The sequence below is a fragment of the Melanostigma gelatinosum genome (genome assembly GCF_949748355.1).
Source record: "Melanostigma gelatinosum genome assembly, chromosome: 11".
NCBI classification, from domain to species: Eukaryota; Metazoa; Chordata; class Actinopteri; order Perciformes; family Zoarcidae; genus Melanostigma; species Melanostigma gelatinosum.
In genome coordinates this window covers 17,033,489-17,057,824 of record NC_136644.1, presented here as the reverse complement: position 1 = coordinate 17,057,824, position 24,336 = coordinate 17,033,489, and the positions used below count along the sequence as shown (strand labels likewise).

The following is a 24,336-nucleotide window of genomic DNA, read 5'->3' as shown; positions in this document are numbered from 1 at the left end:
ACTGTACACTTAACAGTAGCAAAAAGAAGATGGTCATATTTTGTCTTCTTGAAGCTAAACATAAAATTGCAATGGCTTGGAAATCTGTTCACAGGCCGAGCAAACGAAATTGGATAGAGGGACTGATACAGTGCCTTGCCCTAGAGAAACTTACATATGCAGTTAAAGGGAAATATAACATCTTTGCAAAGATTTGGGGCTCATTTATGGAGTTTCTGGAGGGGGAAGATTTTGTTGTAACCATATAGTCTACCGTTTTCCTTTTTGTTTCCCTTCCCCGTTTTTTTTCTTCTCTGACTGGTCACATTAGGGAATGTGGGAGCATTCTATTTGTTGGGTATAATATGTATCTACCTGTGCATGTACATATCTGTCACCCTCTACTGTTATTTTTAAATTTTGTTTCTGCTGAGAAACAGTCAGTAACGTCCAACAACACATGCCACTTTATTTGAAATTTCTCTAAGTGCCTTTTGTTGTGCCTTGTTTTGTCTTGTTTGTGTATTGTGGAAAAGCCAATAAAAAACATTTGTCAAAAAATAAGTGTCTGCTGAGTTGACCACGGAGATCTGAGTGTCTGCTGACTTGACCGCAGTCGTCGCGTGACCATGAAATACATTATATTAATCACTCTACAGCAGGGGTCTTCAACATTTTTCAGGCCAAGGACCCACAAACTGATAGAGAGATGGAGCAGGGACCCCCGACTATATATATTGTATAAAATTGTGCATATTAAACTGCCATGTATAAACATACCTCTTAATTGTGCTTTCAATACTAAGCTATTCAAATAATACACAGGTTCATAGAGTCATGTTTTTATTTTAAACAAGGTACAGTGAGTAGGGAGGCCATGCCACTGCAATTTATAAACATACCTTGTCAACTGATACCAATGCCAATTGTCTGTCAATTGCATGATAATCATGCATACAAGCTATTCAAATTGATGTTTTAATTTTAAACTAAACTGTGGAAACGAAAATGAGTGATGGCCTATTAGTGCCACTGCCATGCATAAACATACCCGTTATCTTACATACAATACTGAACTATTAAAATAATGGACAGATTCATGTTTGGAAAAAAATATATATATATATTTTAAATAAAATTGTCGAATCAGCCAAATATTTTGCGGACCCCGTAGGGGTCGCGGAGCCCCTGTTGAAGACCTCTGCTTTAGAGTATCATTTATTCATCTATCCATCCCTCAACTAATTAATTTGGCTCATAATAGAAATTACGACTGTAAAATTAAAGTTGTATTATGTATTAAACCTATTGAGCTATTGGGACTCAGCGTGCATTATGAATAATCATATAAATAAATACAAGCAACAAATAGAACAAAAAGTGATATAAATAGCATTTTCTTCATAATTTATTAGTAAAATTACATCTGTCATCTCTTGTAATGTATTTCTAAAAATATGCTTCACCATGATATTCAGAATAAACCCCAGAATAGATTTAAAGCAGAAGCGAATTCATGTTTAAGTTTATATTTACACATCTGCAAATAACGAGTTCATATTTTGCTACATTAAAGTTTGAGCTTTTTGTTATTTGGTTCCACTCTTTGGAACAAACTGCCTGATGTCCTGAGAATCATCAAATCTGTGTTCATGTTAACTCAATAAAAGGATGATTTCAGGCATAAACTCTTATTAATCTGTGTATGTGGTTTGTGTCTGTGAGGTAGATGTGCAGTTTGTGAGTTTATTTTGGAAGGTGTACTGTATGTCTACTGTATATCCAGACATACAGTATGTTAATCTGTATATTTGAACGTAAAGTAAATACAATAATTTGTCTGCTGTGGCTCTGTATATTAATTTTATCAAATATTTTGAATATTCTATTTTTCTTATTCTCACAACTAAAGGTTGTTCTGGAATTATCACCTGAAAGTAATAAAATAAATTGGATGTGGAGAAACGTTGCCCCCTGGTGGCAAAACGTGTCGTCTGGGTCATCTCGAGTCTCGGTCCAAAGAACAGATCTGTTCACGTAAGAGACATAAAGCTACAAAATGAATAATTAGATGCAAGCAATATTTTTGATTCATGCATTAAATCAACATGATACTGTCTGTAAAATAAACACCAGCAATCACTTTGAGTATTGGCTTGGTTTATTGAATATAATAAAATATACTAATGTTCTAGTCTATTACAAATATTTGTTTACAAAACAGGATAAATTATGAAAATAAATACTTCTGTGCAGTTCGTCTGTATTGTCAATGCAGGCAGAGAAAAACTGAGATTTACATACACGTTAGACCATAAAAATAACAACTCATGATTATGAGTTATGAGATCATAATCACACCTCATGCCAAGACAAACATTAGGCTGCAGAGGGCAGCATTTCCCAGGCTGTCCTATTCACACAAACTCCTTAATCCGAGGGCGATTCATACAAACGACCCACCATCGTGGATCACATGTAGGACTCAATATCATTTGCAGTGCAGTGAAAGTGTGCTTGGGCCCACAACAGCTTTGTTCACATTGTTAATAGTCACCAAAGATTCTCCTTAAGAAAAAAATACAAAAATTACAATGGCAATACAAAGGTTGTAATTATGCAATATCAAAAATCATTCATCCCTAAAATTTGGCTACACATCACTTTGAAATATATATTTTTTGGGGGTATTTAACAAAATACTTAACCTCATGAAGTTATTTTTTACTCTTTAAATCATGATTCTTTATTTGACCCTTCATGTGTGCACAATATATTTTAGGAGGTTGAGTTCCCAGAAGCCTCTGCAGGAGGACGGGAGTAAAATAATGTCAGTTAACACAGCTTGAGGCAGTTTCCAAGAACATTTAAAACCATTTGCTTGCGGTGAAACGCTTTGGTGAAACTTGTTTTTTTTAGGGTTAGCGTTTAGCTTTAGAACCCAACATTCTTCCCTTTTATATTCTACACACAGACTTTCTATTAATTTCTGTCAAATGAACACGTTAAAACAAGTAAGACTAGGTTATCTATCCCACAACTTCTCCTGTTATAACCTAAACCTCATTTCCTTTTGTTATCCAACACATTCATCACACTGCATTTCCCCTTTTAGAGCAAACAGCTTCAGATACATCACACAAGGACACAGTGTACCATCATTTGCTTCTGTAGTCTGTTATCCTGTTTGATTAAGGCTTTTTGCACAGTTATAGTTTTGATTATATTTAGCGCACAGTCTAAAATACTGAGCCCGAAATAAATAACCCTGAAGGGAAGTTTAAGAGTTGAGACGTTTGGATGAAAACTTCAGCATTAAAAGCCGTCGTGTGCAAGCAAAGTTTTGAGTGCATAATTATCATTGCAGTGTGCATTAAGCCAAAGGCTTTGAGAACCATTCTTCATTTTGTGCAAAATATATAATTATTTCCTTGAATAGTCAATCTTATTTCAATACATTTTGATTTTACATTCAGTTTTATTTGTTCTACTTTGAGTTTTGGCCAATATCAAAGGGTACCTACCGTATTCATTCAATAATATACAAATGATATGCCTTTCCGAGGAAAATAACTGCATATCACATTGTTAGTTAAGAAAATATATACAGGAGTACAATAAACACATTTCTCATATACTATCTTGAACAATCACAATTGCATGCTGGCAGCAAAACATCGTACACCCATAACGGAACGAAGCTCGCGTTTCTGGCGTTTTAATTAAAAATGGGCGTCCACAAAGAGGGCGGGTCTAACAGCCTGAATCCATTATGTATTTAAAACACATAAGGCTTTGTTTGAAACACTTCTGTAACATCTGATGAACCAACTTGTTGATTCATTGAGCGTAATAGGACCGGCTGAGCAATATAATATGACGCTTTAATGCATTATGCATCAATCACAGTTAAAGGATCCAGTGCTTTATTGTTTCTAAATATGCTTTCATGATGGCCAGACTGCACCTATGAGATGCTATACGTGTCTTTATAAAGGCAATACAATGCTTTACAATGAGGTTTTTTGAGTTACTATAAAATGTACAAAATCTTCTTTTTAAAGAAGCCAGAAATGCATAATACTAATACTTACATGATACCATAAAGCCTGAGATTAGGTTTGGAACACTGTAAAGGTTTCTTGGCTTTGATACTGTTTTTGTTTGAAAAGTCCCTCTTTTGGCATCACGTTAGACTAATTTGTAACACCTTTTGTTCTTAGAGTTGCATAAATACTGCTGTGTAATGAAACCAGACAGGGATGGACCGTTGGCCTTAATGTGCATCACCTACATCACCCAGTCACAGCAGAGCTGCGGTGTTGTTTGACTGCATCTTGGCGAGAAAGTGTTAAAGCAGAGCTGCACACTCGCGTCACCTTAAGTCACCTTGACAGCAGACTTCTTGTGGACACAGAGGAAGTAAATGTAGGGCACGCCGATGAAGGCCCATTTCTCGTTGGGCCAGAACATGATGACGGGTCCTCGCTCCGGGGCCTCAGTCGCGACGTCAAAGTAGGCAAAGCAAACGCAACCCAAGTAGGAAGCCAGACAAATGAGGATGTGCCTGTGAAAGCAAAGTTTGAATGAACCTAACTGCTGGAGAAAAGACTAAATATATCAAGGTGTTGTCGCAAACTCATGTGGAGTAAGATTATTTCTACTTGTTTTCAATTCAAAATCACCTTGTTTATGGTGTTTTGCTTAAATTTCATTTGTCCTGATTCTAATACAGAACTCTGCACTTATTCTTGTTTCAAGATCCAGACCCGAATGTATGGCTTGTTCACTTTTCTTCAAAGGACCTTAACTTAATTATAGACAGAAAACAAACTTGATAAGATGGAGATCTTGTGTAGAAATATGTGTTTTAATTATAATAATTTGTGTATAATGAGTAGATAGATTTTATGACCTTAATAATAGTCCAAACTACAACAACGTTGAGCTCACCAAGCACAGTGCAAGTAGGGGAAGTTGACAGATGACCACATCTCACAGAATATCCTGTCGCTGATCCAGCAAAGCAGAGCCAGTGCCCACCAGATCCCTGAGACCAGACCCAACTTGAACACACGTGGGTTTTCACACCTGCAATGACCAAAGAGAGCACTGAGAAACGTGCATAACTGTGAAAACAGACAACAATAAGTACTTAGTTTGGTGCATACGATCAGTCTATGCAGGTACACTAATACAAACAAATCTCCAAATAGGAACTTTTTGGCATCTTTGATGAGCAAGTCAAAAGCAAAAAGAAATCATTTAAATTAAAAGACAAAAAAAAAAAAATATATTCCTATTCAGACTTGCTTTAGCTTTTGCCGATTTGGCTTTTTTTGGCCACTATTTGGCAGTGGCACAATATTGACATAGTGTCACCTTTTCATTTGATACGGTGAAGTTGTTCGCAAACAGTTGCCTCAACATTAGCATCCACTCAGAGCCGTGCACGTTTTTACTTGATGATTGTAAGTAAGTCTCCTTTAATTTCTGTTTGATGTCTCCTATGACTCCATTCAACAAACATGTGATTCTTTAGCTGCTAAATACTCCACTGTATTCACCAGCGAGTTGGTTTCAGCATTTTTTGCAGATACGGTACATTTTTTGCTAAAGCTTTGTAGGTACAAACTGCTGCCAGCTACGGCTAAAACTGAGACTGGACCAAACCTATTATTATTAGTTATGGGACAGAAAACCGAAACAGTGAGCTGAAAGATGTTCAAACACTTTGAAGGGCTGAGGGGATGTAAAAACTTTTTATTTTACCCGAGGCGTCTTAATCCTCCAAGAGGGCAGTCATTCATGCAGGACTCATTTTACTGTGTAGCTTGGGTGCTGTTATATTTACAACTGAGATGTCCATACCAAGATGTTAAGTTGTAGGTTAGCACATTTATTTTTAGATGTGGCGATTATTTATTTTTTTGGGGGGGGTGGTGCTGACAGAACTGTGATCCAAGTAGCAAGTATTCTGGTCTCTGCGCAAATATCTGCTAGTGGACAGAGCACTGACCTACAGAGACGCATGACACTGCTCAAACTATTCTTAGTCTTGTCCTCCTTTAGATAACACCAGTTACAAAGACAAAGGCAAGGAAGCGTGATTAAACGCTGTTGATGATGCAACGTTTTTAGCCACTGTGACACAGTTCATCCCCTTCCCCTAAGACACAGCGTTTGATGAGGTCATATCATTTTACGAGCCTTTAAATTTGAGTTACCATTGTTGCAAGGAGAGAGGAATGTTGGGGTGCCACAAAGACTTTCCAGAAAGCATTACAAGCGCAATAAGATTTAAATAAACAACAAGCAACTGAAATATGCTCGTGCTCGTCTTAAGTTAACGTAGCACAACAGCAGTACAAGAGTCACAAAGTCTCGTGCATTTTAGGTATTTCCGTTTCAGAAACATTAACCGTCATGAGCTCCTGGTCATACCAGTGTAAGCAGCAACACTTCAGGAATAAGTTGAACTGAGGAAGGGTGCGTTGGTGTCACGGCGACTCATCAGCAACAGGATGTACAAAAATAGATGGCCAATGATACGACTTCCCAAAAGGGAAATAGGCCATTAAATTGCCATCAATATTCTATTCTACTGTTCGATCGATTATGTGCTCAGCTGAGCTGTGCATCAGAGACGGCACTAAGCCAGCTCACTGCCTTTACATACATGCAGTACAACTGCCATAAGTAGGCAAAACACCCCTTCCTGCTAACAAACACTGACACAACCATCACCACACAGCTGGGTATCAGGAACACTGTGCCTATCAGCTCAAACAGACGCTTGTAAGATAAGAAACATGACATGAAACCAGGACTTCTGTGCTTGGAGACGTGAGCGTCAGCGTGATGGAGAGTTTGAGTGTTGGAGGCAAAGATAAGTGAAGGAAAGGCCAGTCTGTCTATCTGGGGTGGAGCACTGTTGAGAGGCTTCTCTCACTCGGGGTAAAAGAAAGGAAGAGGCTGCATAGGAGGAGTGCAACAAGGCCTGATATTTATCAAAGACGCTGGAGGTCTTCCTGCTTTGCTTTTAATCATATAAAGGCTTCGCTTTAATATTAGATGTCAAACTCCACTGTGTGACAATATGTATTTTGACTTTCAAAATAAGTCAAAACATGCTTTTTGTACAAATTTAGTCTTATTTCCGAATATGTTCAAAATGATGATAAAAATAAGTCAAGAAAACAGAAGTGGTTAGACACCACTTCTGTTTTCTTGACTTCTTTTTTCAGACATCAGCAACAACACAAGAGTGACGTTTTTACAGAAAGGAAGCGATGACAAAACTACAAAAATAAGACGCCAGATGTTTAAACCAGAATCATCTTTTACGTCCTGAAAAAAATATGAGAAACATCTACTTTTTAAAACCTGGGCAGATTAAATTGACGGTATTTAAAGAGATGGTGCATCGTTTTTATCTGCACATATGTATATTTTTTTTAAATTCTTATTTGTTTGAACTTCGGGGCTATGCCTTTTTCAACACGTGCTTCTTTAACATTTAATTTACGAACTTGTTTCAATCAAAAACACTAAATACCTGGTGTCATACCACACACCCGTTATCTTGGCAATGTGCAAATGAATGAACTTAGCTCTCACAAGCCAAAACTATCCTTTCATACAAAGTCCCTTTTGTTTGTTTTGTACTATCCTTTATGAATAACTCAGCTGTTGTTGCACAGCTGGTATTATTGCTTTAGCACTAATATAATATTTGAAGAGGATGTCCTATACACTGGACACGTTGTTCTTGTCCAACTGGAAGTGACTTGAATAGAGGCCAGCAGTCGTACTGTAAAACAAGCAAACAACTACAAAACTATCGGCCGTTTCCGAGGGCAGAAGTCCATCAGCCACGGCCACGGGAATTCTCTCCCACTTAGCAGAACAAAGGCAAGCGACCTCAACAGATGACTGGCACTTGCAGTAATGTCAGGAACAACCAACAGGTTGAACAATGGATGACTTGGGGTTACAAGAGTGACGGTGGCGAGAAAGGGATGTAGGAAACGGAAACAATAGAGCAACTGCACATTGCTGTGACAGAGAAAAGCAATACAAACACACATAAAAGGGCATGAGTGGCTTGTTTTGCGTTTTCAGGGACATTCTTTCACATCATAATGTCCGAACAACATGCCATTAGACAATGTCAGTACAAAAGGCAAAAGGTGACATGTTAGCAGACTGCAGAAACTACAACTTGAGACCGTTTCCCTTTCATCCACTTAACTACTTTACATTACAGCAGCTGATTTCACTAGACAACTTAAAAACACCGACATGGTCACTGATATCTGCTGCTGTGGTAAAGTTCAAACTTAGCCTCGTTAGAGCAAGTGGCCATTTATTTATTCAACCTAATTAAGTTGAGTCGTGAGTGAGGAAGACATCCTGTGGATGGTGCCAAGTTATACATGCACGCTAGGATTTTCCCACACCTGTCATATTATATTACCATTTGGTCCAAGTTATGGAAAAAACAAACATTATATACATAAGAACGCTCAAAACATAGACAGAGCACAACGCTCCATACTCTGAAAACCAACCTCACTCGAGCAGTCACCGAGGGCTGAAAGGCAAAAGATGCCTGTAACTAAATAAAAACCATACGATTTCAGCACGTGAGATAGGATTTTAGCCCCCTGTCTAGGGGTGCAGTTAACAAATACTCTCCATATTATATACGTTTATTGATATAATGACGGGACAAGTTGGGAAGCTAATGTTAGCAAGCCAACCTACTGCAGTAAGCTCAAGCACTTGAAAACATAACACTGCATATCTTTCTGATGTAATTCACCCATAACACAAGTATTTACTGTCAGTGTAACTTACAGAAATATATTCAGCCTAAAACTGACATTTAGGAAAAAGAAATTGGTGCAAACAGAACATTAGACGTACTGAGAGTCAAGATCCCACCGTTTCCCCATTCTTCCTGCTGATGTTTCCTCAGTTTTTCCGTTCGGCATCTTATAAAAACGTAGTTCTGGGTTCTTTACACTGTTGTTCACCACACAGCGAAGGTATTTTTTGGTTGTTTGCTAACACACAAAAGTGAAAAGGAGGCCCCGTCACGTGATGTAAAAGTCAATGTAGAGTGAGACATTGTTTTCCCTTCCGGGCTGGACTCAATTGCGCTCCGTCTCTGTTCGGTCATATAATTACAAAGTACAACATTTTGACCTCGGATCATTTTGTCTGCTGCCTCCTCCTCCTCCTCCTCCTCCTCCTCCTCCTCCTCCTCCTCCTCCTCCTCCTCCTCCTCCTCCTCCTCCTCCTCCTCCTCCTCCTCCTCCTCCGATAACTTCCTGCCTTGTGTACAAAATGAGCCACATTCTTGCTCCTTCCTCACTGACAGTTTGTTTCACTGTGTTCAGTCGACACCAGGCAAACAAGAGCATCTGCTGTACTAGAGGCAAGTTTCTCGTACAGCCAGACGGTACACAAGAACCGGTCAGCTTTCTCCATTAGCGCTGCAGACTTCTGGAACTATCGGACAATGCTCCACTCTCTCTAAAGTATGATCATGGCTGAAACACAACCAATCACGTGTCCATGAACCACAAAGAACTCTACATAAGAGTTATCTGATTTGTTGTATGAGGCTTTTACGAACCTTTTAAGCTCAGTAATGAGCAGTACGGTGCAGGGGATGCCCAGAGTCATGAGTGACAATGAGTTGACGACAGGTTTCACGAAGGCCAGCCCAGTGGTGATCCCCGACAAGATGCCGATGACCACTTTGAACCTTGAGCTATATTGAAAAAAACAAAAAATTGCAGCAACTTTGCACTCTATGAACAGCATTGTGCAATTCAGAGAGGGAGCTCTTCCCAGAAAACACTCAGTAAACAAGAATCACTCAGCTCCAAGAGGGATCTGAAGGGAATGAGCAGCCATGATGGCTCTGTGACAATGGAAAGAGAAGTAAAGACATGTGATGCAGCTTTTACTAGCGTCAGCTATCTCAGACAGGCCTATTATTAAACTGGGAGTCACAGCAGAGAAGATGCACCATGCGACTGAACAGTGAGCTGCTCTAACGCTGTAGCTCTACCCGAAATATGAGATGAACTTGACCTTTGCCTCGTTGTGAAACTGATTTAATGTGACCACAAAATCAAATTGGAAACTACTGTGATCTCTTTTTTTGTTGTTGTTGTGTATGTAACACAGCGAATACCCTATCAGACACCGTCGTGTGTGTGTGTGTACACAGTTACACTGGCCAACCTACCGATCCCTCCTGAACATCCTGGGTAGGTATCTCTTGGGAAACCACATGGCAATGGCACACATCAGCACCCACAAGATGGCCAGCTCGTCCAGCATCTGGCCGAGAAAGCTGAGTGTGGCGTGAAAATATGTCGATCCAATACCTGAAAGAAGATGGACACGCAAACACACAGATGAGACGTCGTCTGAAGATTGATGAGATTGTGTCTCTTAAAAAAAAAAAAAAAAGTGTTTGACATGTTGAAAAGAAAGGAAAGTCAAAGAGATGCACGAGTTAAGTTTGTTTCAGGAGATTTATTTTGTACAGCTGAATTGTTCCCATTTCCATCCATCAAAAAAGTATTTAAAAAACTGATACAAAGTTGCAAAATGTCACCTCTAAATGAGATTACGTTAAACAGAAAATAATTATAGTGACATTAAATGCTTTGGGCAGACAAGTGACTGAACACTGGAATGAACACGTTAACTCGAAGAAGCAACTTGTAAACCAGCGTTAATGTTACTGGACGTTTTGAAATTCTAGAAGGATGGATCAGCCCCTGTTTTATCACGGCCCAACAGACCTATTATCAGAATAATCTGGTTTCATAACTGATTATTCCTACAGTTCCCACAAACTTCTTATCCAGAAAGGGAGCACTGCTGTCAGTCAGAAGTCACCAATCATGACAACCCGTCGGTGCACTCGCACAGAGCTGAAACATTTATGTGATTAATCCATTAGTTGGCCTCGCGAGAAAATTATTTCAATGATCAAACGGAACGGTTTAAGTTTCTTCTATTGTCGTAAACTGAATATTTGTTTGGGGGTTTTGAGTTAGTTGGACAAAACGAGACATTTGAAGTCGTCACATTGGACTGGATTTGGAAATTATCACCCACATTTTCACTTTTTTTCTTCCATTTTATTAACAAAACGATCAATCAAGAAATAAAATCAGAAGCTCAACCAATAATTAAAACAATCCAATACTGTATATGTCCTAGTAGCAGGCAATGCAGTCAACCCTAAACTACATGTACGACTCCTACCAAACACGGCTGAGGCCAAAACCAGAGAAAAGCAGCTGAACGTTGTTTTCATATTGAACCTATAGAGTTGTTGTTTTACTAGAGGCAGCTGGAGAGATGACACCATGTAACCTCCTTCTCTGCTGTGTAACTTTTAACAGCCTCCAGATTCCAAACAATGGATACAGTCAGAGCTAATAGCCCACTGAAAAAAAGCAAACTGCATTTAATTTGGTTTGGAAGGCAGGTGTTGGACAGGGTTTGATAGGAGACACGGGACTACTGATAGGAAAAGAAAAGATTAACACAAAAGTTACACAATCTGAGCATACATGGCCGATAGTTAAAGTGCAGTTCTGCAAATCGTAGTCAACAGCTCCTCAGTTATCAGCCAGTGAAGTCACATCTCAGGAACATTGGGAGGTCTGTCAGGTTGTTGTTTTTTTGCTGACAGTGCAACCAGAGTGTTTTCATAGCAGCTGTAAGGGAAGTGGGCAGTGTAATCTCTTAACTGTGCTTGTTATATACATACAGTGGCACCATTTAGGACTCAAATACTGTGTCAAAGGAAATTGAGGCAGTAGGCTTATTCATCCCACCAATGAATAAGCCCAGTCATAGTAAAGTGTTTGTCTTAGAGGGTAAAATGATTCAGGACGACCTGAAGCTAGAAACGTGGACAGAGACAGAGGCCACGGCTGAGGAAACCTGCATACGAACAGTGCTGTTTAACAATGTGGGCGCCTACATACAACTCATACATGTTGCACAATGTTTAATGTACTTTGTATATACTCATGTTTGTGTATTTTGTCTGACTAACAGTCCAAACACCCAAATATTCTGTTTATCAAGCAGTTTATTATTCGGATCATTTTCATGAATGGTTGATTTTCTTTCTTGATCAATCAGTTTGTCTATAAAATGTCAGAAAACAGTAAAAATGCCGGTGGTCATTTCCAAATACAGTCCATTGTAACATCTTCAAATGTCTTGTTCAGTCCAACTAACACTCTAAACCGCCAAAAATATTCAGCTTACTAATAGAAGACGAGAAAATACAGCAAATATTCACAATAAAAGAGCTGGAACCACTGACTTTTTGCTTATAAAACAACTTATTTATTAATAGTCAAAACTGTTAATTTTCTGTTAAATTAATTAATTGGCTAATTGTTTAAGAAGCAGTGTCATTTCACACTAAAAAAATCTAAAAAATATTTCGCAATCTAGATTGCTTTGGTGTGAGTAGCCTAGTTTTGGAGACATGTTAGACCTTGTTGAGAGGAACTATGTTCTTTCCACCGGAGTCCCTGCATGAAACTGCTCACAACCAGGTCTGTGGATTATGTGAAGTACATAATCCACAGGTTTTACGCGACATTTCAAATGTGTTTTTCTTTTTTTTTGGGGCACTTTGAGCACCACAAGTCTGAGTGTAACCCAGAACAACCCAAACTGATAAATAAGAACTACAGGAAAGAGGTATTTCTGCATTTAGAAGTCAACTGTTACTTTAAGCATTACCTACAGAATATTTCATTTGAAAAGTAAATTAAATACTTGCCTGGCCCTTTACAAAATGTATAAATAAAGGAATAGTTATAGTTTGTTAGCTGAGGGAAGTTTAAGTGTGATGAAGGTCTCCCACAAACGGAACAGAGACATGAAAGGTCATGTTAGGTCATCATCATCATCACACAGAGTGTCGACATTAATGTCAGCTCAGACAACTTACCGACCACAACTAGTAGACTCCATATGAGGTAAATCCCACTGTTGAAATGTGTTGCATATTGGCGGAACAAGCACATTAATATGGGCGGCAAAACAAAAAACAAAATGTTGCTGATCTGAAATGATAAACAAAAGGGGGGAAAAAAAGAAGCTATGAGAAAAAATAAAATCACAGTAGACTACTGATCGTGTAGCTCAATGACAACATGCTTGTCAAAAGTTGATCAGTGCGCCAGCCTTGCTGACCTTTAACAAACTTGACAGCCAGTGGGAATGAGAAAAGGAACACTTAAAACCTGATGCTAACAGTAAACAATGTGATGCCGAAGCTAAAAAAAGCATAATATTAGAGGATCATATAAGACAGCAGTGCAATACAAGGAAAAACAAAAAGGCAGACAAGACGTGCACGAGAGTTAGTTAGCTGTAACTTATATAAAACTGTATTATGCAAGAAAACAAACAACACACATCGTTAAGCTAACGTGAGAACCGACCGTGTTGTAAAATTCAGCAATGCTGGGGTAAATTAGGTAATTGCCTTCACACCAGTCCACATCGGAGCTGCCAGCCTGCAACTGGTCCCAAAAAATGAGATTGACGTTACTCATGTCTGAACTAGTCCTGTCGGATGGACAGATCAGAAAACAGTCGACAGGAATGGACCAAAAAAAAAATAGCACACTTGAGGAAACTGTCTCAATTTCTCAGCTCCGTTGTTCACCGATAGATTTGAACGTTTTGAGGCCTGACTCGACGATGTGGTAAACTACAGAAATCGCCGCTGAGCTGCATTTTTAAGCCGCTGTCCTTCCACAAAGCTTGTCGTGACACTCCGCACTGTGCATTGACAGCTGCTCGGTCTGTGGCCAAAGAGTGTTCAAGCGCTGCAAGAGAGTTCACCCCTATCTGCTTCCTTGTTCAGTGACACGTGACCACACAGCCGCATTGAGTCCGGAAGCAGCTGGTCTAAATATATTTCAAGCAACATTAACTTTACAATTTTCAGATGTGATTTTTCTATTTTGATATGTCACATTTGTTGTCTGGTATTGTGGGCATGCTGACTAACTGGCATGTCTTACTGGTATGAATCAGAGCCACTATCGTCTATGATCGATAATATTGTTGAGGTGCAAAACAGGTCTGTATTGTTAACTGCTAAATATCGAGGAACTTGGAGACAGTTGGAGACATCCAGGTGCTAAATGAACCAAACTGCATTACTTATGAAGTCTTAGGACATTTACAACTCCTTATCTACTCTCTGGCTCCCTCTGGCCGAGGCATGCTCAGTGACTCCATAACATAATATTAATATAATATTTAAATAATATACTTACATGGTCATAACCATTAATTTATACAATTGATTCGTTTATGTTATTTGTTCATCTTGCTGTGAGTTGTGGGAAAACATTTTTACGTTTCTTAGCCTTCACATATTTTGTCTCATATATTTATAGTTTATAACAAATTAGATAGGCCCTACGAATTTTGAGCTAGGCTACCAATTATGTGTACACCACTCTTGGTATGTGTTTGCTTTTACATGAAAGATACATTTTAAATAATCAAGATGAATAAATTAACAGATAATTACATATATCCTATATGCTCTATTCATATAATCAGTTTAATGCAGTTGTGTAGGTCGGCATTACCGTTTTATTATGTATTTTTGTGTGTGAAATTATTTTAATAACCTTCAGCTTGAGGCCAATTGGAAAACTACAGCGGTTCAGTTATCGCGAGAATATTTCAGGCCTATGTGAGACCACGAAGCGGATATCCGGCCTCTTTTCCGTGGCGGACCGTTGTAGGGCCGGTTTAGCAAAATGAAGGTACATTGCTTTCCTAACTCTGAATTTCTGTGTAAAAGCTATTTTCCTTTAAATACTACACTGTGGTTGATGCCATGTTTCTGAACTATAAAGCGGAGCAGTTTAATGTAGTTATCGCGGCTCTGGCTCTTCGGATGATGTTTGATTACGATGAGAGTCAGCGCTGACAATCCTGTCGGCAAGGGGAGCTGTAGAAACATGTCGGTACACTGAGCGAAATGTGCAGCCTGTTCAAGTTCCCTGCATTAAAAAGTTTTCCGACTTTTGCTGCCTACGTTATCTAAATCGGCAGTGTTACCCGAGTTGTCCGTTTACAACGTTATCCGTTAAACCGTTTGTGTTAGTTAGCATTATCGAGAATGCTAACATTAGCTAGTTGACATAGCCGCTAACAGGCCTCCGAGCCACGACGTCTCCTTCTGAACTTTAGCTCAGATGCGCTATCGTTAATGTGACTGCAGGGTGTTTTTCCCCGGTGTCTGGTTCCTACCAGTAACTCCAGCTGTGTCATTTACCTGCTACACCTATCTGCATTAGGACTCTTAGTAACATGAGGAACCAAAGTACATGTGGCAACAACTACATTGCAACTCTCTCATTCTCTTTTAGCTGAACATCTCGTTCCCCGCTACTGGCTGCCAGAAGCTGATTGAAGTTGATGATGAGCGCAAGCTGAGAACTTTCTATGAGAAGCGTATGGCCACCGAGGTGCCCGCTGACCCTCTGGGAGATGAGTGGAAGGTAAAGTGTTGTTTGACCTCATAATGTTGTAAGTACTCTGTATAAGATGTTGCTGAGTGTATGTGTTTTAACTTGGTGGAAAGATGTATAGATCTATTAAACATGATGTGGCACACCAGTAGACCCTTTCTGACTGATCTATAGTTATTAAGGGGGGACAGTGTGTTGCAAGAGTAACTGTGGAGCCGCTTACCAGATACGACCAGGTCCAGGATCAGTAGATGGTTGACTGGTATTGCTCTCTCATTGTGTCGTGCGTACACATCATCAGGAAGATTATTATGCTCCTGCATTAGCCCTTATTATAGCCTTATATCCATGGCTGATTGAAATGGTGTCACAAGTTCAATTCCCTCGCACTCTCGAAGCAACTACGAGTTAACTCAGTCACCCTAAATGGAACAGCGGAGCTGTAATGGCTTGTTTTCTCTACTTCTGCAGGGCTATGTGGTGCGCATCAGCGGAGGCAACGACAGGCAGGGCTTCCCCATGAAGCAGGGTGTGCTGACCCACGGGCGTGTGCGCCTGCTGCTCAGCAAGGGCCACTCCTGCTACCGTCCCCGCAGGACTGGCGAACGCAAGCGCAAGTCTGTCCGTGGTTGCATCGTTGACGCCAACCTCAGCGTTCTCAACTTGGTCATCGTCAAGAAAGGTAATACGAGCGTGGAAATGCTACAGCAAAATAAGCACAGGCTTGTTTTGAAATGTATGTTTATGGCACACCAGTAGACCCTTTTTGATTGGTCTATAGTCATTAAGGGGGGACAGTGTGTTGCCAGAGTGACTGTGGAGCCGCTTACCAGATACGACAAGGTCCAGGATCCATGGACGGTTGAACTGTAATGCTCTCTCATTGCGGCTCATGTACACTATCGTCAGAATGACACTAAAGCTGATGCTCTACCAAATGCAGCAGTGTGTTTGTCTTTGATATTGGGGCAGTTTCACTGTCACACTGATGAGAAACTGTCCACAAAGTGTTGATAGTCTTATTTTGTTTCGATTGATTGTTGAAACTCCTGCAAGTACTTAAGCTGTAAGAAGTGCAATTTGTAAGTGAACTTGACATTAATCAAGTTGATCCTTTGTTAACCTCAGGTGAGAAGGACATTCCCGGCCTGACCGACAGCACCGTCCCTCGTCGTCTGGGTCCCAAGAGGGCTAGCAAGATCCGCAAGCTCTTCAACCTGGCTAAGGAGGATGATGTGAGGCAGTATGTTGTGAGGAGACCTCTCTCCAAAGAAGGTAAGACGGAAGAGTTTTCATTTAAGTCGACAAGTGCTGTTGGGATCACTGAATGTAGCCTTTTATGGATTTGTCTTCACTTGAAGCTTGAAATCAATTGAGCTTGTTGTAATATGTAAGGATGACTGAAATGTGAATTTGAAATACTTCCACTATGAAAGCACAGTGGGAATGTTAAACAACTTGGTTTTAAGGGTAACATTGCAGGTGTTTGTATTGAAGCTTTGTCTGGAAATTTGAAATGCAGTTAATCAGTGGTGGATGTGCTGTCAGTTACATTTTTGACAATTATATATTGTAAGATTATAATTTTTATTTGTCGTGTATCAAGCCTAAGTGTTAAATATATTGTAAAACTCAATACTACCGATTTTAAGGACCACTACATTTTCAGCCTAATCCTTTTTACAGTGTGAGATCTATACAAACTTCATTCTTCCACTTGTCAGTATTCAGTCTTTTGAATCTTGTATGGCAAGAAAGTTAGAGGCCGATGATGCGTTTCTTTGGCAGATAAGACTTTAAAAACAAAGTAACTTAATCATTCTTGCGACTTTTGTACTTGCAAGTGCCTTGCTGAGCTTTCTCTACAAAAATTGCAGCGACACAGGACGGTGGAAATTAGTTTCGGTCCCAGTTTCAGAATTGTTTCACCCACAACAGCTGGCAAAAATGAACAAAGTCTAATGAGCGCAATTCTTGTCAGTTAGATCGTCGCACCTCACCTGCATCTATAAAATCACTTCAGCTGTTGGAGTGAGGGTGGCCAGTTCACCATCGCCCAACCCTCTTTACCACCGTGGTCAATATTAAATGATCCTTTCTCTTTTGGTAGGCAAGAAGCCCAGAACTAAGGCTCCCAGGATCCAGAGACTGGTGACGCCCCGTGTGCTGCAGCACAAGCGCCGCCGCATCTCCCTCAAGAGACAGCGCACCCTGAAGAACAAGGAGGAGGCGTCTGAGTACGCCAAGCTGCTGGCCAAGAGGATGAAGGTAATGTTTAGTCTTTTTCCTTCTCCCTATGTCTTGACATCTTCAATTTTACTTGTATTACTATTATGGCGGGATCAGGTCTTAAAGTTGGGACATTTTGATGGTTATGGTTGAAACCTAAAACACTTATATGGACAACATTTGTTAGTCTGCCTGTGTTTGCCAGCTGGATCATTTCTTACGAGCCCATTTGACTTTACTGTGTTTTGGGGGAATTGTCTTGTTTGCAATTTGCTGCTTTTTGGATGTCTTGAAACATTGTTCTCACACATGTTCCTGCTAACAGGAGGCCAAGGAGAAGCGCCAGGAACAGATCGCCAAGAGGCGTCGCCTTTCTTCTCTGAGAGCATCCACATCCAAGTCAGAGTCCAGCCAAAAGTGAAATCACAAAGTCAAATAAAGTCATGTTTTGCTGAAAAATAAGCCTGTGTGATATCTTCAGTACCTTGATGTAGAGCAGGGGTCCCTAATAGGCAGACCGCAATCCGGACCCAGGACCTAAAACCGATGGATAATTGAGAATTATTACATTTTGAAGGAGCGCTTCTAATTTAACTGGCGCAGCTTTTTCAGCCTTTACGGCACTTGTTCAACCTTTACGTCACTTGTTCAGCGGTGCAAATCAGCCAATCAAATATTATGGGTATTGTGACAAGTTTCCTGTTTAGAGGGAGACGTACACACACACACACCGAAGAGTAGAATGATGGGAGTCAAGTTATTTCACATGCCGTTTTCTAGAGGAAAGTGGTCGGAGAGACCAGTGTGTAACTCGTGGACAGACTCTCATAGGTTAATTCTTCCCATGGACAGTTTAAAACCAGTGTCATGTTCAGAGACGTGACTGATTAAAAGCGGTAATATGAAGACACCACCAGACAAAGCACAACTCACCATCTCACTTCTGAAATGTAGACGCAAGACACAAAACACACCTAAGAGCCCAATATGATCAGTATCCTAATGCATTAATTCACTTCAATGTTAACAATAGAGCTGAAACAAGTAGTTTAATAACCAGATCAGTCCATGCACATGAATTTCTCTTGTTGAAAGATGAGAAATATATTGTGGCTTTTTGATTTGTCACTTCACACCTGAATGAACTGAATTTAAAGCTGCAGGACAACTGTACAATTAATTTCTAAAATGCGATATTTTGAGATTCACATTTAAAAAGCTTTGCTTAATCAGTCACTTTAATCCAGCCTTTATTTTACTTGAAATGAGAACATTTATATTTATATTTATAATTCATCCAGTTAAATTTAAAAACTAAATACTTGTTACAATATAATTGTGTACTTTATTTGACTACAGATGGTTACTACTAGGCTTCTTGAATGTCGCACTAAATAGCACAAGTGAATTGTAATGTTCAAATAGACCTTTGGGAGTTTTAATTGAATACCCCTGATAGAGTATTAGAAATGTCTAATTGCAGGTTTGCCAGTTGAATTATGGAAGGCAATTAAAACCAAAATTAACAAATCACTGAATATACTCTTACGTACCTAAAATATTTAGCTTTTGGTTGTTATTTCAATATTTGTCTTTTCAGAAACAAGTGCCATTTTAATGGTTTACTGTTTAAATGATCTAAAGCGCTCTGTAGCCATCAAACTGGGAAGTATTTTAAAGTAACTACATGATAAACTGCCCATGCTACAAGTTCTGCATGCGATATGTACCGGTTACAGGACACCTCGTCTGCCATAACAGCTGCTAGTCTTAAAAGAACAAGAGGGAACAAATGTCTTCAATGTTCAACTTTAATAAGTGGTTGCACCTGCCTGGGAGCAACCGACTTTAGCACACATACCCAAATAGTTACATTATAAATCACAGATCACATCTTTTAACATTACACCCATTTTCAAACACAGGCGTCTTGGTTAGCCGCCTCATGTAGGAACACTTGGCTTGTGGGTGAACCTGGACCACGGCCTTGTGAGTCGAGCAGCTCTCTGCAGCATTGAGGAACCTTCGATCCTGATAAAACCTGTGGCGGTGGGGTTTAGGGCAGCTGAGGTTGTACATCTGGGAAATGAAGAAGCACACAGACACGAGCTGATGCTGCAAGAACTGAGGCAGCACCTGGGCGCTCCGGGATAAGGTCAGCCAGCTGGTCTGAAGGTCCTGAAGCCGACCTATAGACCTGGACAATTTCACCATGACCTGTTGGGAAGAAAAGGTATTTAACCAGGTTGACAAAGATGTTTTCATGAGAGCTAAAATGACAGTGGGTGCAACAGGCCTTTTTCAATAAAGACGTAGGAAAAGCACAGGTGTAAATTAAAGTAATGACACCTAAATTTCATTTGGCTGCTTTGATTTCAGAGTCCTGTATCCTGAAACAGAGCCAATAAGGTTACTAATAACACCTGTGCTGCTCCTGCTGTGAAAGAGACATATGGCCAACTGATTCAAAACAAAAGCAGCCGAATTGAGTTGAAGTATTGAAAAACAAGTCAACTTCCTTTATTTAATTACTGTTAAATTGAACTTCTGTAAAAGTTAAATTTCCTTAAGAAAAAAAACCTCACCTGCCATGTCATAAATATGTATGCATTATTAAGTTAGTATCTTTTGGAACGCATGCGCAGCCTCCTGTTAAAAGAATAGTTTGACATTTTGGAAAATGCGCTCATTTGCTGTTTTTACAGAATTCACCGTAAATCCACAATTTATTGGTTCTAACTCTTTGGTTTTGGTCAGAAATGATGATAGTTTCCAACCTTTACTCAAACTGTCGGTAGCTTCATATTTAATGGATAAATATTGAAAAAGGATTAATCCTCATCTAACTCTTGACAAGAAAGCAAATAAACATATTTTCCAGATTGTGAAACCATTCCTTTTACATTGTACTCACAGCACACCTGAACAGACTGCATCTTGGAGCCGGCCATGTGGTACATCCTCCTGCACAGCTTGGCGGCGAGTGAAACCAGTCGCACAGGGTATCGTCTCCCGAGTGTGGCCGCCTCAAAACCCTGGACCAAATGTGCTTCTTCCTCTAGAAAGTCAGTAAGAAGATAAAGTAAGGGTAACTTCTGAATGTGACTTCCAGCTGTTTCACATCAGTAACTCATACGCGGCACCATCAGTATACCTTTATCTTCCTCGGTGGCAGGAAGCCCTCGGTCCATCAGCTCCTCGGAGGCGATCAGAGCGGAGTCCAGCCCCACACTGGCCACAGCGATGGCTCGCTCCACAAGTGACTGGCCAGCCTGGTCATCAGCCAGCTGTATGCCACCCATCATCCATGTGACCGTGTGCTCCACACAGTCCATAGTACAGTAAGCGGCAACGCTCACCACATCCTGGATCTCATGCATCTTGTTCTTGGCAGTGGCCACGATCTGGGTGAAACGGGCAAAACCAGAAAAAGACTGTTGTAGTTTCTTGTGCCTTTTTGAAGTGTGTGTGGTGTCATTGAGATTTGGAAGAAGGGAAAGAAAAGGTTACCTGCTCTGTTGGTGTGTGAATTACTGGGAATGCAGTCTCCAGCCAGTCAAGACTTCTACATGCAATGTAATTTGCAATGGAAACTAGAAATATTCAAGACAGTGAAGTCAATAACTCAAATAACATCTGCATCATCTTTTTTCGCCACACAGCAACTGAAAAAATGTATTTCCTACTCTATACATTATTCCATTACGTACACATATGCTGTTAATTTATTATTGGTTTTGATTTTTTAAATGATTTTTGGAAAGCTTGTCCTGTGATAGATCCCCAATAAACATTTTACGTAAACCTGAAACACTGACTCAATTGAAATAGTCAATCGACAGAAAGCAATCAACAATTTTGATGATGAAGTACTCGTTTAAAGGAAAGTTTCCAAATAGTTTCTGGTTCAAACTTCTCAAATGGGAGAATTTGATGTGTTTTTGTATGATTCTAATTTATAATCCAATCCAAAGTTATTCAACATAGAATGTCTAAATTGAATATCTTTGGATTCTGAGCTGAAACAAGAAACTTGGACATCAGCTTAGTCTCTGGGAACTTCTGTTGGTGTCTTTCGCAAATGTCTGACATTCTATAATTATTTAATTGTCAGATTGATCAAAGGTAAAAAATAATCATTAGTAGCAACCTTATTGTAAATTCCCTGACAGTTTCCTTCAATCACAACCACAGTCACAAGCAGGCAGTCCAAACAAGTATTGTTGGCCCCAACAGTAGCCCACTTACTCTGAGGCTCCAGCTTAACGACCACAGGAGAAACTACGGCTGTCACGCTGCTCTCCAGCACTTCACACACAGACCTCAGGCTCGGGTGGCTGCATTTAGTGTCAATGTACAAGACTGAAAGCGTGGCGCAAGCCGAGCGAACCACGGGCAGCTTGGCCAGTCTGGCAGCTGCACTCTGCACCTTCTGCAAGAAAATAAAACAGCGCACACGCAGTCCACATGCAGTCCGCAGGGGTTTACAGTGACGTAAATGATTTAATTGACAAATTGAGCATCAAAATGGAAGCCCTCGTTCCCATTATTAAGATGGGGACATCTAATTGAAACATAATAACCTCTAGCTGTCCTGTAAGAAACTATTCAACACCACATTTAAAGAGAATACATTTTTAAGAACTCCCTCGGTACTAAAATGAGAACGACTTGTTAGGTGTTGATGCCGTGTGGATACAGGTAACGAGGGTTAATCTACCTCGATTGTACTCACCTGGTTGTTGTTCAATGGCATGTTTCTTGATAGGAGGAGAAATTAGTTAATGTCTGAAATGTAACCGTCTTTGTACTTTATTGGTTGAAAGGGGTGTTCAAGAAATTACAACACTCACCCAACAAAGTGCGGCTTCATTTGAGAAAACTGTTGCTCACGTCGCGTATTCAACTAGCGCGCACCTGCTTAATGCTGAAGTACTTTGCCAGTTCTCGCGACATGTCAACGCAGCTGTGACGAGATGATACAACGCATCAGAGGCTATCTGCTAATAAAATATGTTATTTATTGTTTTTATTCTAATCTAATCTTCATCATCATGAACAGTTGTATTTATTGGTTTATTTGATACGGGACAGTGCACATTAATAAAAACATTTCTACAAATGTGCCAGTTAGCCAAAAGGCTATTTTTCATCTGTAGTCCCAAGAGGCAGATGTTACAATATACACCTAAAAACAGAAGATAAGATTAAAGTTAAAAGGTTGTACAATATTAACACTGCATGCACAAACAATGAAAAAAGTGAGAATAAAACTCTTGTTCAGGAGCTTTGAGTCGATATCCAGTTTTTAGCATATTATTATAATTATCTTTGGACGAATTTAAAATAATGCACATTTAGCTGCACAGGTGTTGCACTGACTAAGATTACTTAATTAATTGGAAGTGTCATCGCCCTTAATTTGATTAATCACACCACGAGAGCTGGTTATTTATATCATCGGTGATAGCAACGTGTGTTTCCACAACAGGCATGGCGATCTACTTAAAGTGGGCACTATTTGCCTCGTTAATCGAAGGCCAACGCTGTGAGTAGGATTACCCAATCATTGTAATACCATTCTGTAGGTGTAAAAACAAACACAAAAGGTTACCAGTGTAGTTAAATGTCGAGACGACATTTGTTCAAGTGGGGGAGAGTGTGAGATAAGTGAGAATAAACGTAAACGTTACACAGTAAATATTTACTGTGTAACATTTACGTTTATTCAACAGTAGCCATTGTGGTCTCAAGTGAAAATTACGGAATCATGCTAAAAGCTTAAAAATAGTGCAATATCAGCAAAACAGGAGAGGTCATAAAGTCTGCACACTGGTTGAGTGATGTCTGTTACCATGGATGTATTACTGAACGGGCCAATCAGGCTCAGGCTCAGGGGCCTTAACCTACAAAATGACACTCAGAGAGTCATGGACCAACCAGGTAGATACTCAACATTACCACACATGAAACATGGAACGATTACAAAGAGCATAGAAGCTGGAAGTAACAGTGGTGAGGGGGCTGCAGTACCTCCTACTGACAGAAGGCTGTATCTGCAAGGCGAAAAGATTACGAAACAAATCTAAATCTGAAATAACCCTTTTCTCTCATTTCTTCCCTTCTGTCAGTTTAATCTTGAATCTATAATGGACTCTAAACTATGTACTATTCATTCTAAATTCTATACTTGCAGTTTATTTAATCTATAGAGTAGTGTCACCTTTCATTACCAAAGTGACAAGTAGCAACATAGTCAAGGGAAGAGTGAGCGGATCATAGAGATGCACTTCTTACTGTAGTTTTTCTATAATATTCCTATGAATATGCTTCTATTGAGCCATCCCTCCTGTTAAGACTTGACAAATCATCGACTGATACTATTTATATGATGTTTGCGGTAAATTTCAAAATGTAATTGTTTGTGAATTCAAGTAGAAATAGAGCGCTCTATAGCTCTTTGAATAGCTCTCGTCTCAATCATTCTAAAACTGGGGTAAGATGTTGTTGGCCATTCAAATTAATACAAAAAACATGAATGTTGCGCAGCATTTAA

General features: G+C 39.8%; 3 protein-coding genes across 3 annotated transcripts; 1 reads left to right on the top strand and 2 right to left on the bottom strand.

Annotated features, from left to right (window-relative positions):
* Positions 1-2,667: 2,667 nt before the first annotated feature.
* On the bottom strand, positions 2,668-13,856 carry acer2 (alkaline ceramidase 2). Its single transcript, XM_079279405.1, has 6 exons — positions 13,494-13,856; positions 12,998-13,112; positions 10,247-10,388; positions 9,626-9,763; positions 4,933-5,070; positions 2,668-4,546 (listed from the first exon to the last, which is right to left on the bottom strand). The coding sequence occupies exons 1-6, from the start codon at positions 13,605-13,607 to the stop codon at positions 4,360-4,362; spliced, it is 834 nt and encodes a 277-aa protein (XP_079135531.1). The 5' UTR covers positions 13,608-13,856; the 3' UTR covers positions 2,668-4,359.
* Positions 13,857-14,774: 918 nt separating this feature from the next.
* On the top strand, positions 14,775-18,242 carry rps6 (ribosomal protein S6). The gene is made up of 6 exons (XM_079278113.1): positions 14,775-14,840; positions 15,450-15,581; positions 16,023-16,233; positions 16,680-16,826; positions 17,662-17,819; positions 18,106-18,242. Exons 1-6 carry the CDS (start codon positions 14,835-14,837, stop codon positions 18,199-18,201), a joined length of 750 nt encoding a protein of 249 aa, XP_079134239.1. The 5' UTR covers positions 14,775-14,834; the 3' UTR covers positions 18,202-18,242.
* Positions 18,243-19,661: 1,419 nt separating this feature from the next.
* Positions 19,662-22,536, bottom strand: LOC306784614 (perilipin-2-like; the record flags this gene model as incomplete). Its single annotated transcript, XM_079278641.1, has 7 exons — positions 19,662-19,859; positions 19,906-19,997; positions 20,695-20,838; positions 20,935-21,184; positions 21,291-21,373; positions 22,029-22,212; positions 22,516-22,536. The coding sequence occupies 7 exons, from the start codon at positions 22,534-22,536 to the stop codon at positions 19,662-19,664; spliced, it is 972 nt and encodes a 323-aa protein (XP_079134767.1).
* Between the last annotated feature and the right edge of the window lie 1,800 nt (positions 22,537-24,336).

What these genes read in the sequence shown, in the direction of transcription:
- acer2 (XM_079279405.1), bottom strand. Translation starts at nt 13,607, where the DNA reads ATGAGTAACGTCAATCTCATTTTTTGGGACCAGTTGCAGGCTGGCAGC. An exon ending in GAGTCTACTAGTTGTGGTCG is followed by an intron (nt 10,389 to 12,997) that starts GTAAGTTGTCTG and finishes ATCTTCTTTCAG; the next exon opens with GTATTGGATCGACATATTTT. An exon ending in CTCATTACTGAGCTTAAAAG is followed by an intron (nt 5,071 to 9,625) that starts GTTCGTAAAAGC and finishes TGGTCATTGCAG; the next exon opens with GTGTGAAAACCCACGTGTGT.
- rps6 (XM_079278113.1), top strand. An exon ending in CTCTGGGAGATGAGTGGAAG is followed by an intron (nt 15,582 to 16,022) that starts GTAAAGTGTTGT and finishes CTACTTCTGCAG; the next exon opens with GGCTATGTGGTGCGCATCAG. An exon ending in CTTGGTCATCGTCAAGAAAG is followed by an intron (nt 16,234 to 16,679) that starts GTAATACGAGCG and finishes TGTTAACCTCAG; the next exon opens with GTGAGAAGGACATTCCCGGC.